We start from the raw sequence: 16,686 nt of genomic DNA, 5'->3' as shown, positions 1-16,686 counted from the left end.
GTAGAATTACTTATAAGCATTTGGGTTCATATGACAAGTTATTCCAACAGTTAAACATCCTTTCTTGAGGCATTTCTCCTTAAGAGCAATACACACACAGTTTAAACATTTTAAGCCATTAACTGATGATACAGCTATTACCACATTTTCCAGTACTGGCCCTATATAGAAGCATTTAGAAACATGGAAATGCTGTACAGCAAAACTCTATAGAGAAATAAAGAATATTTTTGGGACACTACATTTATTTAGAGCATGGTCCATAACTCATAAGATAAAGAATTACCTTGAGCAATGAAAACAAAGTAGATTCAGTAGGAGGCTTTAGCCTCTCTTAGCTTCAGGAGACTGAGATCATCCCTGTATGTGTACTTCTGAAAAGATCGTGATCCCCAAGGAACAGAAACAGCAAAGATACCTCACTTCACAAGTAGTTCAAGAGACACCAAATCATTATTTCTCTAAAAGTGAAATCCAGAGTAAATAAACAGCCAGTAACAGGCTTCAAAACAGTTAGCCCCACAATGTTATTACACTACAGCAATATAGGGGAGGACAGAGGGGCTTCCAAATTCAATTTATTTTGAAATGCAAGGGAAAAAAAGCATCAGTTAAATATTCTTTAATTTACTGCTAAGGTACTAACTTATGACCAAAGAAAACCTTCAGTTGCTGCATGCCCCTTCAAGAGTACAGTATTACATGAAAGGACACAACATTCTCACATAAGGAAGGAGTTCAACAAAAGCAAGTGTAGGGTCTTATACCTAGGGAGGAATAATTGCATGCACCAATACAGGCTGGGGGATGAACTGCTGGAGAGGAGCTCTGCAGAGAGGGACCCGGGCGTCCTGGTGGACGACAGGTTGGCCATGAGCCAGCAGTGTGCCCTCGTGGCCAAAAAGGCCAATGGCATTCTGGGGTGCATTAAGAAGAGCGTGTCCAGCAGGTCGAGGGAGGTGATCCTCCCCCTCTACTCTGCCCTGGTAAGGCCTCATCTGGAGTACTGTGTCCAGTTCTGGGCTCCCCAGTACAAAAAAGACAGGGATCTCTTGGAAAGAGTCCAGCGGAGGGCCACAAAGTTGGTGAAGGGCCTGGAGCATCTCCCCTATGAAAGAAAGGCTAAGTGAACTGGGTCTGTTTAGCCTTGAGAAAAGACGACTGAGAGAGGACCTGATCCAGGTTTATAAATATCTGAGGTGTGGCGGCCATAGCGGTGAGGCCAGTCTCTTTTCAGTGGTACGTGGAGACAGGACGAGGGGAAACGGACATAAGCTGCACATAGGAAGTTTCGCACGAATGTGCGTAAGAGCTTCTTCATGGTGAGGGTGACGGAGCACTGAACAGGCTGCCCAGGGAGGTTGTGGAGTCTCCTTCTCTGGAGATATTCAAGTCTCACCTGGACGCCTACCTGTGCGACCTGGTGTAGGGAACCTGCTTTGGCAGGGGGGTTGGTCTCGATGATCTCTAGCAGTCCCTTCCAACCCCTACAATTCTGTGACTCTGTCATTCTGTGAGTTCTCCTGAGACTCTACAATAAGGAAAAAGGGTGCCATGTCCTAATTTAAAGGCTTGTCTTTTCCAGAAACTTTTATTATCACAAATAACAGGGCGTCCGGTTGAAAAATCTTACAAATCTTAGGAATGCAGACATAAGAATGTTCACATATCCAATGCCAAAGCCTGGTGCCACAAGGTAAACAGCAGAGTTTTCAGCTGGCTTAGTGGGTGTGAGACCACATGCAACAATTCCAAAGCCAGAGGACAATTGCAATTCTTTAGTTTGACCTCAAGTACAATACGGTCCAAAACCCCATACACATCTAGCAATGCCTGTATCGAGCCCATATCCTTCCTTTCAGCTCTGTTCAAAAAACACAGCAGGAAATTATTTAGGCTCTCTCAAAAAGACATCTGAAGAGGAACTGCTTATTCATTAAACAATGAATAAGCTCCCTGTGTCCCACTGGCATCCCAAAGAGAAAATATATTCTAAACATTAAAACTGGTTACACAAGCTGAGTACAATACAGAACAGTCAGTTCTGAGTGCACACTCACCACTACTCAAATTCTGCCCAGCATAAGTGCTCAGACTACAAGTTGCATATAAGTTTTTGGACTGCCTCCTAAAAAGTCAAGTTGAAACGTGACTCAGAGTTAGGTCTTCTGTTTGAATATACCACTGAGGGATTAAAAGCCATTCAGCAACAGCATTTCTACAGCATGCACTGCCTCTGTGTGTTAGGTCTCATCCTTGTAAATAACCACCCACTTCACTTAAAGCACACGAAACATGTATGTTAACACATATACAGAGATGGCTTGTAGAAACTAGTTTACAGTAGTCCTACATTCTAAAGAATTCCTGTAAGCAAATGATGACCTTTTCCATTCCTTCTCAGCACTACTGATCTTCACACCAAATCAGAATTTGTGATGTACAACAACTTAACAACTGCAAGCTTCACAAACACGAATTTACCTCCTCAAGTAGCTCCTTAACACAGCAGTACAGGACTACAGTGCAAACTGAAATCTGTCAATAAACCTGCAGTATTATCAAGGATCTACCATAGCAGCAGATAGTATCAAAACGCATACGAAGTGGTGATTATCTGTCAAAATATCTGTCAAAATAATTATCACAATCAGGCTTTTAAATGTGTTGGCATCAAGAGGAAAGAGAGGCTTTTCTTCTAGAATAAACAAGTAATAATTTAAAAGCACAAATTATTCAGATTTAGCATTCAATTTCACCTTTCAATTGTTGAAATAAGAATACTGAGAATACATACTGTCTTATATTAACAGAAAAATGGATAATAGCTTTTTAAAAGTCTTCCAAATTGTCTAAAAGAAAACATTACTGCCCAAGATCCTTTGGAGCACTTCATTAAAAACAAGCTTTTTAAACTAGATACTACTCGTTTGATTTAATGAGTGCTGGAAGATTTAGCATTGCTTATTTAGACTCAAAATAATCTCACTTTCCACCATCCACATGCATTAGGGAGAAGATGCACATTCAACAGCATGAAACAGCACAAATTAACCAGCATTTTAAAAACACGTTGCTATATCTTTGCAAAAATTTCTTTAAAAGGAAATTCAAAGACACATCAAAAATAGTCTTACTTTAGTATCTAGTTTATGATCTGCAAGACTGCTAGTTTAACCTCCTTTCTGATCAATTTTACTGATACAAGAACCACATTTTGCTAGCAACATCTGAAATAGCTGTGTGTTCTTGCCTTCCTCTGATTTCTGCAGCACCTTGGTCTAGTATTGCTTCTCCCATGGCCCTGAACTTCTTTTCTGAGTTCTTTATAGGCCTCTGATGCAGCCACTAGAAAAACCACAAGGATGCTCATACACAGAGAAAAAGCCTTCAGCAAAAGCAACGACATACATAAGAACAAGCTTAGCTTTTAAGTATCATGTTTCATTGACATACACCAGTCTCAAAACTCTTAACAATCTTACAAGGCTATAGGCAGTAAGGGTCTTCAAGTCATTGATGAATTTCAGTGAATTCACCAACTAGTAATACAAACTTGCATTTTGTACTAATGTAATTATTTTGCTGAAGAATTTATTCATCATCTGACAAAGCATCAACTTCTAAGATACAGTTTCTACACTGCCAAGGTAAAGCATTCCTTAAAGCACCAGTTGTGACCAAAGCATGGAAGACTGCCACGGCAAGCAAACCAAATCAAGCTTTCTGGCACACATGTGGAAGACTTAGTCCAAACCTGACAGTTAGCACAGACCACATTTTCAACTGTTGTAAAAATATTTTAGCTTAAAACATAATACAAATAACATCCTTGCTATGTCAGATAGCAATATTATATTCTTCCACGATGCTCTTCAACTGAGAGGCACTAACCAGATTTTCTATCAAAGCTCGATTCCCTATTCTTTGTCTAAATTAGATCCTGCTTTAATAGCAGCAATCCTACCCATCCAAGTGGATTAGCAACAGTGATGCTGTTTATGCAGTTTCAAGACAAAGCCCAAAACACTTTTTTTTTCCCCAGGACTCAGAATAAATTAGAACACAGAACAGCTCTTTATACATTCTTTCTAGTAAGTGATGAAGATTCCGATACTTACTATGTCTACAAATCAGGAACGTAGAGGCAGGCCTTGGAAACTGAGTTCCTCATATAACCCTAAAAATTTCACGCAGTATCACATGGACTCCAAGCTTTGGAGATGAGCAATATTAAGTAGTAGTATCACTTTTATTTCTGATGATAAATTTGTCTTTAAGTACATATAATAGAACCTATCTGCCTTCTTCTAAGGTTGTATGATGACATGCTTGCTTTCGCAGGGGCGTTAGACTCGATCTTTTGAGGTTCCTTCCAACCCCTGCGATTCTGTGATTTTGTAAAGCGTATTCCGTGTTAGATCCTCCATCAGGAATTTTGTCCAGAGCTCAATTGGCTCTTTAAGTGAAAGTGATCTTACCTGGAGGCTTAACCATAATGCAAAATATCTTTGAGATGAACCTGTAATTTGCAGTTAAGTATATTAAAGCTAGCTGATCAAATTATTCCTATCAGAAATACTGACCAGTAGTTCCACTTAGTAAGACCAACATGTTCTTGGGATTCTGACTTGCATTTTAGATGGCATGTTTACTTTTCATTAAAACAGCAGATCTTTTTTTGTTTTGCTTTTTGAAATAAATACAGTGAAAATCTCAGCAACAGTGAGCTCTTGTTCTTCCCAGTCTAGCTTTCCTCTTAGGTTAAACAAAAAAAAAAAAGTCTGTACAGGATAACTACTTAGGTATCTCTGAAGTCTCCAGTACACGTTCAAACTCATTTGCACACCACAGCTACTTTCTCAATGCCTTCATTTCAGCTGGGATGGAATTGTTCTTTTCAGAATGTCTGCTATGATGCTATGATTTGGTTCTAGGAAAAAAACTATGTTGATAACACACTGATGTTTATTGTTTCCTGCTAAGCAGTGTTGTATAGAGCCAAGATCATTCACACCAAAGGCCCTAGGAGCTGGCAGGAGACAGAATTAGGACAGCTGACTTAAACTGTCCATAGAGATATTCCATACCATCTGACATCATGCAGAAGTAGTTTTGAAAGAGGTGGGAGTTTGTCTTGCTCTCTTCCACTGCTCGGGGCTAGCTGGGCAATTGGTCAGAAGGTAGTGAGAAATTGCTTGTGCATCACTTCTTATACAGATTCATATATATATGTACATTCATTCATATTTATATGTACTATCATTTGTAATATCCTTTCCCTTTTGTCTATCTTAGTGAACAGCTTTAACTCAACCCATGAGTTCTACTTTGTCCTTTTCGATTCTCTCCCCCATCTCACTGGGAAAGAGAGAGTGAGCAAATAACCATGTGCTGCTCAACCACCTGCAGGATTAAATCACAACACAACCTACAGCACTAAAGACTTCACCAGTTATCAAGAAACCTCACTCAGCAGTGACTTTTTCAAACAAAGCCTTACACAAAACTGTCAGAGCACACTCCCAGAGGGAAGCTTCAGAAGGACTAGTTTACATTCTGCAATAAATTCCATCACACAGGCACACTCCTGCTGATATCCTAGGTCCTGAGTGTCCTCCCCCTCCCAGACAATCCTGGTCTCAGTGAGATACTGTCAAAAAATCTACTCCTCTACCTTCATAAAAGACAGCCTGTAAAACTAAATTTAAATTGTGGTGCCAGGTGATTGTTTAAATACCACTTTCATTTAATTTTTAATATTTTAAATAGATTAGATACCTGGGAAGTGTTAGACTCATTTCAAAAAGAGAAAATTTTCTCATTCCAAAAGGATAGCAGTCTTATGAGAATCTTTCTACGAGAACAAAAACAACCATGGTGTATATTAACATGCATTTCACTTGACTTGCTATCCTGTGTAAAAAATACACTAGCCATATAAATTAGGCCTGTCACTATATTCAAAGTTTTGTAAAAATGTAGTAAACAAAAACAATAGTGTTTTCATTGCAAGAACATACATTACTCTGATATTATGCCAGTACAAAAAGTGAAGGAGAAAAAGAAATTAAGATATTTATAAAGACTTGAATTTTAATAGGAAAACAACAATCTGAAAATAAATTTTCTTTTGAACTTGCCAGGAAAAACAAATGAAAACCACCAGCATATGGATTTGAGTAAAAAGAGCAATGTTGGCATGGTGACCAGACTGAAGGCTCACAGAAATATCTAGTCTTTAATCTCACACAGCTTTTTTAAGAAGTTTATGTCAAGCTATGTTGCAGCACTGTCTGATAATGAAACATAAAAAGGGAAAAAGAAAGTAACAGCCACCACTGAAAAATCTTCTCTCTTCTACACTTCTGCTTTTCCAGCAATCCAAATGACAATAGAAGCAAACAGACAACCAGGTAAAGAGATAGATTACAGGCACTAGCAGGATTTTTGAAGCAGATTTTCCATAACTTACTCAGCCTATTCCTGTGAAGTTATGCTTACACTAGCAAGTAAGCAGACTAGCAGAGGTCAGATCTCTGTTGTTGACAATTCTCTTAGCGCAAACTTTCCACAGGGCTATCTGATGGAGCTGTCCAGCTCCTTCACAACAGACAGGAAAATTACACTACAGCATTCATCATTTGCTATTTACTGAAGCAAATAAACCATTCAGTGATACCTTATGAGAAAAGTCATTCCGATGACTGATAGTACAGCCTTACAGGCACCTGACATGCTTCCCACAGGTGGTTACCAGCTCCTGTAGGAACTTTCTTTGCTATCCCAGGTAGCACACATCCACTCTTGGCCCCTTAATCCTCATAACCAGATATTAAGGTCTCTCCTGGCAAATCCTTAAAAATGAATATTTGTGAAATAGGATATAATAAATAAAAATAGCCTTCAAGTGGTTTTAATGGATTCCCAGCCTCATGTTTGAGTAGCAGAACCTTCACAAGCCATTTGCTTCATTTATATAATGGCTGTTGTTAACACAGACACACTACGAGGAAGAACTTCCTGAGCATTATCTCAATTAAAACCAACTGACTTAAGTAGATGTCAACATTTTGCTGCAGACTGAATTTTATGTTCAAAGGAAAAACTGAAGTAGTTTTGGTGCAGGCATGTGAGCAGCTGGATCCAGGTAAGACAATCCAACTCAAAAGTGTAGCAGAGAGAAACTCAGCTTAATCCTACACAGCTAACAACCAGCTCCAGCACAGCACAGCACTGAGACCAGTGCATCACAGAAGCAGCACAGCCTTTTGTCCATAGCCACTAAGGTCACACTGCACTTTCCTGCATTTTCTAGCACAACAGGCAAAGTTACACCAGAAAAACATTCTTTCTGTAACCTCGCAGCAAAAACACATGTAAAACTCCAGTCTCACTTTAACAGGAAATGTAATTTCAAAACAAGGTGTTGTTTTGTTTTGTTTTTGTTTTTTTTTGTTTTTTGTTTTTTTAAATCAATTTCATTGGTTTGCTCTAGCAGCTCCAAAAAATGAAATAAGATCTATGCCAAATCATCACCAGCTGGAATTTTGAAATGGCTGTTACAGTTAACACCAATATTTTGGCTCATCCTTCACTTCTCTCATTATTACATACAATATTTAATGAATTGATCCAAGTTTCTCTCACCTCTTGAGGAAGCTCCAGCTTAGACCTGTCATCCAGTCCATTGGAGTGCAAGCCCATCAGATAAGGGACAGGAGCATCTAGAAAATGAAGGAGCGATGCAGGAAGGATAGGAACATACACATGCTGCCACTGAAATGGAAACATTAGTGCTGTAATGGTCTCTGCCACAGTCATCAGTCTCTGATAATCTGAAAAAGAGCAAGAAAAAAAAATTCACAAACATATTTAAGTAAATGAACCTGAATTAAAGAAATGAGAACTTGCTTTAAAACAGAAACCACAGAACTTGGTGTTAGCTGAGCAGCATTTTTAATGGAAGCCTCTACTTGTGCACCTAGGCACATTTTGCTGAGACAGCACCACAAAGTAGGTCAATTCTACAAGTCACGCAGAAATGTGCAAAGTCTTTGCACCCATAAGTCACTCTACACTACCTAAACCAGGGTTACAAACAGGAACACCATTTCAAGTCTGGAATCTGTATTGTAATTGGTTAAGAAATACAGTGGAAGTATTTTATTTTCTCTGTGCTTATGGCTTTCTATGGAAGCCTTGGATGAAAACCAATGCATCTGGTATCTCTCAGATAAACATTTTTTAAAAGAGCGTTTAAAAGTCTATAAAGCATGCTGTATAGTAGCCAATCTAACAGTAGGACTGAAATAACTGTAAAAAATAAAATGGATTAGCTTCATTTATCCTTTGCAATATATGGCCAAAGTCTCAATTCAACATATAAATAACTCATTTCCTTGTACAATTTCCCAGCAGTGCTAAGTGCACCTGTGCACCATGCATACCAAAAGATCTTTTTTGTTCAGCAGCTGGTGTCTGGAGCAGTTAACACTGCAGTATGCTGGGCCAAAACCTCCTCCTCTTTCATACCATGGAATCATCTCTAGTGGGTTTTCATATCTACGCACTGTAAATGAGGCAACTCAGAACATGTGTTCTAACACAAACAACTACTAAAACATTCACAATACAGTCAAGCAGCCTGGCTGTAGTGAAGCATGGCTGGAAAGACCATAAAACAAGTTCAGAAGACTATGACAGTTCTTATCTTCAGTCAAGCTATAAATACAGTACAAACTGTAAACAAAGGATGCCTTTTGCATGATACTGCAATAATATCACGTTCCAGTCAGAAAGTGGGGGCAGAGCAAATAGGGAGGAGAAAATAAGGATCCTTCATAGGTGTCTGTGACAGAGGGGAATGTCTTCTAACACATTCATAAAATTAAGGACAATAAGAAATTGCAAAAGACACTTGAACACACAGGTCCAGATGCTCAGATTTCTGAAGCTGTTACAGTGCTGCATAGTGAAACTGAAAAAGAATATCCGCTCTAAACAAACATTCCAGAGAAAAACAGTTCCTGGCACTTGTGATTAGCTGTGTTAGAAAGTAAATGTGTAGAGTCTGCAGTCTGCAGAGTCCCTGAGGAAACCCTGAAGAACTCAGTGCGGGCTTTGCCAATGCCAGTCATCATTCTGTAATCCAGGCTTCTGATTTCCATTTTCAGATCAAGCAATGGCAGTGGAACAGGTACTTGTGTAAAGCTTACTGTCGCTGCCTTACACCAGATGTACTCTCCAGAGCTCCTTAAATCAAAGTGAGCTAGGATGGTTTAAAACAGCTGCAAGTTCTTGCTACAAAATAAACACATAGATAAAATACCTGGACTGAAGTATGTTAGGGAACAGCTTGATGAACATCAGCAGCAGCACTGCCCTACTCTGCCTGGACACCAATTCCTGCCTAAACAGTTACTTATTAGTTCACAGCTTTAATCACAGCCTCTACTGTGAAGAAGTGATGAATTAACAATTAGCTTTGGGAAGAAGAATCTATTCCATACCCTATTTTCTCCAGTGTCAAACTTTAAAGTAGCTAGAAATGCACAAAGATTCCAGCTGGTTCATATTCAGCTTGTTTACCCAAAAGAACAAATCTCAGAATAGAAACAGTGTTTTCCTACTACACAAAAACACTCTGTCTAATTCTGCTGGCTAATTTAAATACAACTTCCCTCTCCATCAAGCCAATGTTCTCTAGGCATTATGCACATCAAGAACTGTTGGCAAAAGGACAAAGGCAAGAAGCCTGCAAACAAAGCAAAATAACCTAAATGTTTTAAATTAGACCTATCCAGAGAGAGTGTGGTGCTTCATTTGTTTTGTAAGTAAAAAAAAAAAAAGGGAAAAAAGCAGCACCAGAGCACTACAAAGGATTTAAATATTTATTTACTTTAAAAAAAAAAACAAAAAAAAAAAAAAAACAAAAAAAGAAACAGGAAGTGCTCCAGCAGTGGTGTTACTCTCATTCTTGTTTTTGAGAGCAGAATATTTTTCTGGTGAAATTCACATTGCTTTTCTTATTGTTATTTTAAGTAACATGACCACTTGCTTTAAGAACACAGATTAGGTGTGATTTTCTCTTTTAGCCAACTGCTGCATGTAAAATACCTCTTAAAGTGCTTTATTGAAGCCATTTACACCACTACCTGTGTCTAGGTAGCATCTAGACATTTTTGTTGATCTGCAACAGACAAGCAAATTGAGGGAAAAGAAGGAAATTGATCTTGGATCTGGAAAGAGAGGAGAAGGGAAGAAGTTCTAAGAACCATAATTTCAACTATCCTTTCTCACATCCTACCAGAGAGACGTCTATGAGGACCGACAGAAATCCTCTGACTTCATCCAACTGAAAACAGTTAAGCAGTTAAACATTCTGAAATAGTTTTTCCTTCTAATCTTCAAAGATGGCAGTGAAATATTGCTATATTTGTCAAGTAATTTTTCCATTCCCCTTACCACTCCCATTCTGTTACTTTAAAGCAGAGTTGCCCTTACAAAGGAGGACCACTACCACAGATGAGTTTAGAGATCTTCAGAAAGTATTTGAATAAACCAGAAGGATGTGCTATTGAACAAGATTCAACCTCTTCTTAACTTGAAGAGGAGCAGAAGGTGGAAAGTTAAATCTGCAGTCATTATAGACAAGTGACATGCAATGCAGTTGAGCCATCAGAATAAAGCATTGCCAGAACCTAGAGAACCTAGAGAACTCCCTTCAAGCACAGTACAAAAGAAACATTTTCCAAAAAATTCTTCTGAGGTATTCAGTATGTCAGACTCTTGAGATAAAGCATGCAAGCACTTTTCAACTGGGCTTTTTACTTAAACAAAAGTAACTGCAGAAAGAGTGAATTGTGGTAAGGAGAAGCAGTGGATCAAAGAACTTCTAATTCATGTTCACTTCTATGTCTGACAGAACACAGAACCTTTTTTCAGGCTCAATAAAGACGCCTGCATCAAGCAGCCCATTTCCTAAATTACTGTAGACATAAGAAAATGTCTTTCTGGAGTCAACTAATACGAGACTAGTAATGCAAAGAAATTAAATCAATACCTTAAATCTTCACAGAGATCACCATTTTAAAGCAAGTGAAGTAAAGGGGATGAACAATTCAAAGTCAAAGCAATCAAATAAACTTTCACTTGAAAATGGCAACAGCCAGCAAATATCCAGAAAAATAAAGCTGAGCAAGATCATCTGTTGCAGTGCTGCATTATACTTCTCATTTTATTGTTTTCAGCTGCTTAAAAAAGCCTCCTCCAAGCAGATTTCACAGCTTTCTGAATAGCTGCTATATAATAGAGATAAGAAATAAATCCATTTCATAAAATCAACAGCAACATAAACTGCAGAAATGCAAACCATCTCCTGCAGTGTAATCGAGTGAGGGCACAGCTAAAGCTCCCCTTCAGCACCACTGTCTTCTGGTGTTCCTGCCCAAATTCCATGGCTCAGCACTAGCTTCAGGTTCTTCATCATCTCACAACCACCTGAGTTCCTCTAGTGCATTCCAAAGTGGGAGAGGCAACTCTCCCAAGTTGACATCCATATCAAGGAACTCATTCTCTATGTTTGGCTTGTACTGGTCCCAAACACACAGTCCATGCCAGCGCAGTAGGACAAAAGAAGAATTTCCAGAAGCATGAATTCAGAAACATGTCCAAGGAATCTCAACGCAAAACATGCTCACTGCCAAGTGAAATTACTCCTGTTCCAAGGACTGCGAGGAAAAATTAAGGTGAGAGAAGTCAGTCTCACAAGGAAACCCTCTTATACTGCTCTAAACCTAAATCCATCCAACACACGCAGCAATCTCATCTGACCAAGAAGAATCAGAAGGGATTTGCCACAGTTTTAAGAACCACAAGATCTAAAAAAGCCAGAAGACAATGAAAAAATTAACATTTATATTCACAAAGACAACCTAGACCTCAACTGCTGCTCACACAAGAACAGTGGCGAACTCTTTACAAAAGTTCAAGCAATTTTCAATTCCTCTCGGAACTGAACACACCTGTACCTACATTCAACATACCCTTTCTTGCAATCAGAAGGAGAAAAGTTAGTTAACCACACAGAATGTATTAGGAGAATATTCCAGTTAAAAAAAATAAAGTAAAAGAAGGAAACTAATTGGTAAGGGTATAGACAATCAGAACCTCAGTCAGGTGTGTCATTTTTTCTACTGATAACACTCTCCTAAGCATCAAGGAAAGCAATCATTCTACTAAACCAATTTTCTACTTCACTGCCACATAAAAGAAAAAAGAATATCTTGGTTAGAAAATACATAAGAGATTTATTTTCTAGAATTTCAAAATACTTCCCAACCTCAGAAAATTAAGTTCTTATCAAAAGCATTTTAGAAACATCTTGAACTTGACTGCTAGCAGCTCCTTCAGTATTCACTAACTTTTGTTATTACCCACTAGTAGCTTTAATGATGTTCTCAGCGTTAGCAAAATGCTTCAAGAGAGCAAGAAAAAAAGAGCCTGAGATTTGATTTCTCAGAAAATACATGCTTATGTTTCAAAAACTACAGCTACTGTTACTGAGAAGGCATGATTTTATCAAAACTGATGGCCAAAAGTCTAACAAATAACTCGTTACTTTTCAACTATAAGAAGGCCTTTCTGCCAAAAGTTATCAGTGAAAACTTGATAGTCTGAAACAAGACATTTCTATAAAGCATAAAGAAGCCCAACTAAGACAAAACTTAAGGTAAGGCAGGGAGCAGCAGACAGAAACTGTCACAAAGATCAGATCCAGAGCTACTGCCCTTTCATTCAGTAAGTCCTCTCTCACAATTTCCATACATCTGTGTGTGCAAGCAGGAAATCCACATCCCAGAGCTTTTTTTAAGCTATGTTAATTAATGACTAATGAGACACTTGGAAAGAGTCAAAGGGGACAAACATGTTGAGCCTATCAATCTGACCTTGGAAACAGAACCTAAAATACAGAAGATGAGTCTGCAAGCACACCGAGTTCCAGCCCAGGGCAAGCGATACTCCAGAAAAGATACAAGGAATGCCGTTCCAATGTTGTGACATGTGTACTACTCTTCTTGCTGTGCTTTCAGCTGGTGAGGCACACGTACACATCTGCCATACAACAGCTCCAGCACAATTACAGGCCAACTTGACCACTATCTACAGATGGAAGAGTTTGTGTTAAAACTTCTGTCTGTGAGACAGAGATGTCCACATAAACAAACACTCCCTAAACACATTTTTGTGTTTTTTGTTTGTTTGTTTGGGGTTTTTGGGTTGTTTTTGTTGGGGTTTTATTTTGACTGTACTTGAATGAAGATATAGTTTTTCTCTGGCAGTTAACATTTATACAATACAACAACTGAGACATAAGTTGTTGAGTCTTGCTACAATTACACACCTTTGATCCACACACGCAGTGAACTGTTTTTTGGCTTTAGTCTTTGCACATATCTCAACACACAAACATCTTTATTTCATGCTTCAAGAATTTTGTTAATAACAGCAGGATATATTTTAAAAATACTTAACATTTGTTTTCCACATAATTCAGTGACAGCAAATATTGAAAACAGACTTCAGTAACACCATAGGCTACCCTAGGATTCAGCTTAGGGTCTTCTAGGCTTCTTCGCCACTACTATAAAACCGTTCAAATGCAAATCATCTACTTTAATCCATACCATTAGTTCAAAACCACCTATCCAAAATGTCGGTCCTAATGTTAGGACAAGGGGAAGTAGAAAAAATTATTTTCTGGTGTAATTCCACATATATTGTTTTAGAATTAGAGAATTTAGAGGAAAAAAAGTCCAGTGTTCACAGACTTTAATACAGCTTAGTTCCATCTACCCACTTAAAAGCAAGCTTTACCTACAAGACATCAGCAGAAGACATCAGCAATAACTGTTTCAGGCTTTAAAAGAAATTCAGATTTTAAATTTTGGCAAACACAACTTTCTCTGGTAATTTTATTTCAAAATAACTACTGAAATGTGACTTCAGGTACTCAAAGAGAAAATTATATTTGTACTATGAATTATTCTTCAAAGTCCTTCAAAGTTTACTATGCCTCTTCTCAAAGTGCACACACAGTTTGGCAGAGATAGGAGGGAGAATTCAGCTAAGCAATTACATGGGAAAAAGCATATTACTCTAACAATAGAACACTTCCAGAAACAACAATAAATGGGACAGTCAGTCCATGACTGCAGGAGATTATATGAAAGCCCAGGGTTTAAACTGAGGTGTCTAGAAATAGGAACCAAAGAAATGCTCTCTGTAATTTGAGATTTTTTCTTGACATTAATACTTGCATATAGTCTTACTGCATTAGCACTCTAATGCCTTTAATGCAGCTACTCTGGTTTTTGTGTTTTGTTTTGTTTCCAGTTTGCTTTTTTTAAACATTCCAGAAATGAAGAATCCTTTTGCCAGTACAACTACCAGATAAGAAAACAAAAAGGAAGTACTCACGCTGTGAATAAAGCAATATCTGAAATTCCAAGAGAGCACAGGTAAAGAGTTGAACCACATTTTCGACTCCAAGCAACTCAAATACTTCTTTAACCGGGAAATCAAATAATGGTAGTTCATTGGTGCTTGGCCTCTGGCAGATAATTGGTCCATAAACTCCTGAAAATTTTAATGACCTTCCTGCTGGAGGAAGAGGAACCTCGTAGAGAATATTGTAGATGTAGCTTTCTAAAGGTAGAGGTGGTGGCTGAGGCGAAGTCACTGCTTGGTGAAGTTGTTCTAGTACTTTCTTACAAGCTTTCATGAAAGACATCGGAGTAATCAAACAAATGCACTTTGAGACATAGAGCGTGTCTCTGCTAATGTCATACGAGTTAAAACGCTGTAGCTTTGAAATAGAAGTGCCGTTGCAGTCTCCAGTGCTACTGCAGCTATCTTTGTCATTTGTGGGTGGAGTATGAAGAATGTCATATTCAGCATTGTGCATATGATACAATGTCTGCATTGCACTGCAGATCTGCTTGCTAGTAACTTCCTCAAAAAACGTGAGAGAAAATCCAAATGTCCGCGAGCCATCTTCTCGAGTAATAATAAAAGAGTGGAACTGAGGTTCTCTAGAATCTGCTTGCGTCTTGAAAGCAAGCCCTTTAGGCATACACAGCTGTAAATAAAAACAAAGAGGGGAGGGGTGGGAGGAGGAGATAATATTAACACTTTTTTCTCTCCCCCCCACTTTAGAAGAATTTGATAAAACAGAATTTAGAACCCACAAGCTGCCATCACATTTCATATTAAAATTGCATTAAGTGATATGTCTCTGGACAACACAATAATACAGATCCAAATTAGAAAAACTAAAGGAATACTTCAAAAAGACTTTATGTTGTTTCTATTAAAGGCCATAACCATTTTGTTACAAGTCTCAATAGAAATAAAATAACAAAGTTTAAACTCGCATGAAGAAAAGTATTTTCTTCATTAAGACCAGAAACTTAACAAAGAAAAGTAGGAATTTTGGTCTAAAACAAGAAACTACACTGTGTTCCATTAAACAGTACTATTATGCACAAGGGAGATTCATCAACCACAGACTAATTTATTTCTCCACTAATTCTCTAGAATGTAACAGAAAAAGTTGTAAAGAACAAAAAAAAACTGTGCTAGAGACATATTGTTTACATATTCTAAACTTAATTTCCTTTAAAGAATATTCCAATTAAACAAAAAGATCTTTTGAGCCTGCACAATTTAGAGCATTTAATGGTATTTTTTCCAGTCTATAATAGACTTTGCAGTGCAACTTTTTTTTTTTTGTTCAAGGAAAATAAAAGCAAATGCCTTCAATTGTTAAGGTAGGTTTTTGCCTTAAAAACAAGAGCCATTAAGTGATACTGACCATTCCCACTGCATCCTGGTCAAAAGGGTTCCATTCAACATTCTCAGGATAACGAGCAAGAACTTTGGACTTAAATGTGCGTCTTAACGGAGTCTGATCAAAGTTCTCCCCTGAAGGTGGAAGAAAGAAAGATGTAAATATATCATTCTCTTTTTAAATGCTAACAAAGCCGTAAAGCAGGACATCAGCAGGTACACGTGAGAATAAGTGAATTAAACACACACACTCCTTTTTAAGAGAAACAGAAAATGCAAGACAGTTAGTTAGCATAAAAACAGACTGCAGATATTAGCAAGGACTGGCACTGTAACATTTCTATGTTAAGTATCTGTGTTTTTCCTTAAGTGTATCTTCAGATCGTGATTATGTCAACAATTCTCCAAATTACTCTTCAGTTATTTCAGATTCTCATTATAGTATAGCTAAAGATTAAGCTTCGTGGATTTTTGTTACAGAAGAAAAGCACAAATAGACAAGAGGCAAAGACGATGCAGGTTTAACATAAACAAATGTAGCATCACTTAGTTTCTTCTTCAAGACTTAGGGAAAAAAGGATGTACATCATCTATTACAAAAAGTTAGCTGTGAAGAGAGAGCTTAGAGTGTTAAAAGATCAAGAACCAAGTAAGCGCCCATGAAGAGAGGGTATCAGGAGAACGGAAAATTGTGTTTGTTCTGTTTTTAAATTTCCCCACGCATTTTCCTTTACCTTCTGTTGCACTTGAAATGAAACGGCTGGCACCATCTCGGGTTTTAGAGGCCTGTATATACTGGCATAAAGCTATATAACAAATAAAAACAACACCGCA

At 38.0% G+C, this 16,686-nt stretch overlaps 1 protein-coding gene across 1 annotated transcript in view; it reads right to left on the bottom strand.

The window, feature by feature from the left end:
• LOC100544756 (DENN domain-containing protein 5A) overlaps positions 1-16,686 on the bottom strand; it is a gene marked incomplete at its 5' end in the record, with an annotated part of 30,933 nt that extends 14,247 nt beyond the window's left edge. Inside the window, 4 exons of the mRNA XM_031553364.1 lie at positions 7,651-7,838; positions 14,482-15,142; positions 15,878-15,987; positions 16,587-16,686. Of these exons, the coding sequence (XP_031409224.1) occupies positions 7,651-7,838; positions 14,482-15,142; positions 15,878-15,987; positions 16,587-16,686 (1,059 nt within the window). The remainder of the gene's footprint in view (positions 1-7,650; positions 7,839-14,481; positions 15,143-15,877; positions 15,988-16,586) is intronic.

This window comes from Meleagris gallopavo, chromosome 5, assembly GCF_000146605.3.
Source record: "Meleagris gallopavo isolate NT-WF06-2002-E0010 breed Aviagen turkey brand Nicholas breeding stock chromosome 5, Turkey_5.1, whole genome shotgun sequence".
In the NCBI taxonomy this organism is placed as follows: Eukaryota; Metazoa; Chordata; class Aves; order Galliformes; family Phasianidae; genus Meleagris; species Meleagris gallopavo.
Note: the sequence above shows the minus strand (reverse complement) of the source record. Positions and strands in the feature narration are given on the sequence as shown.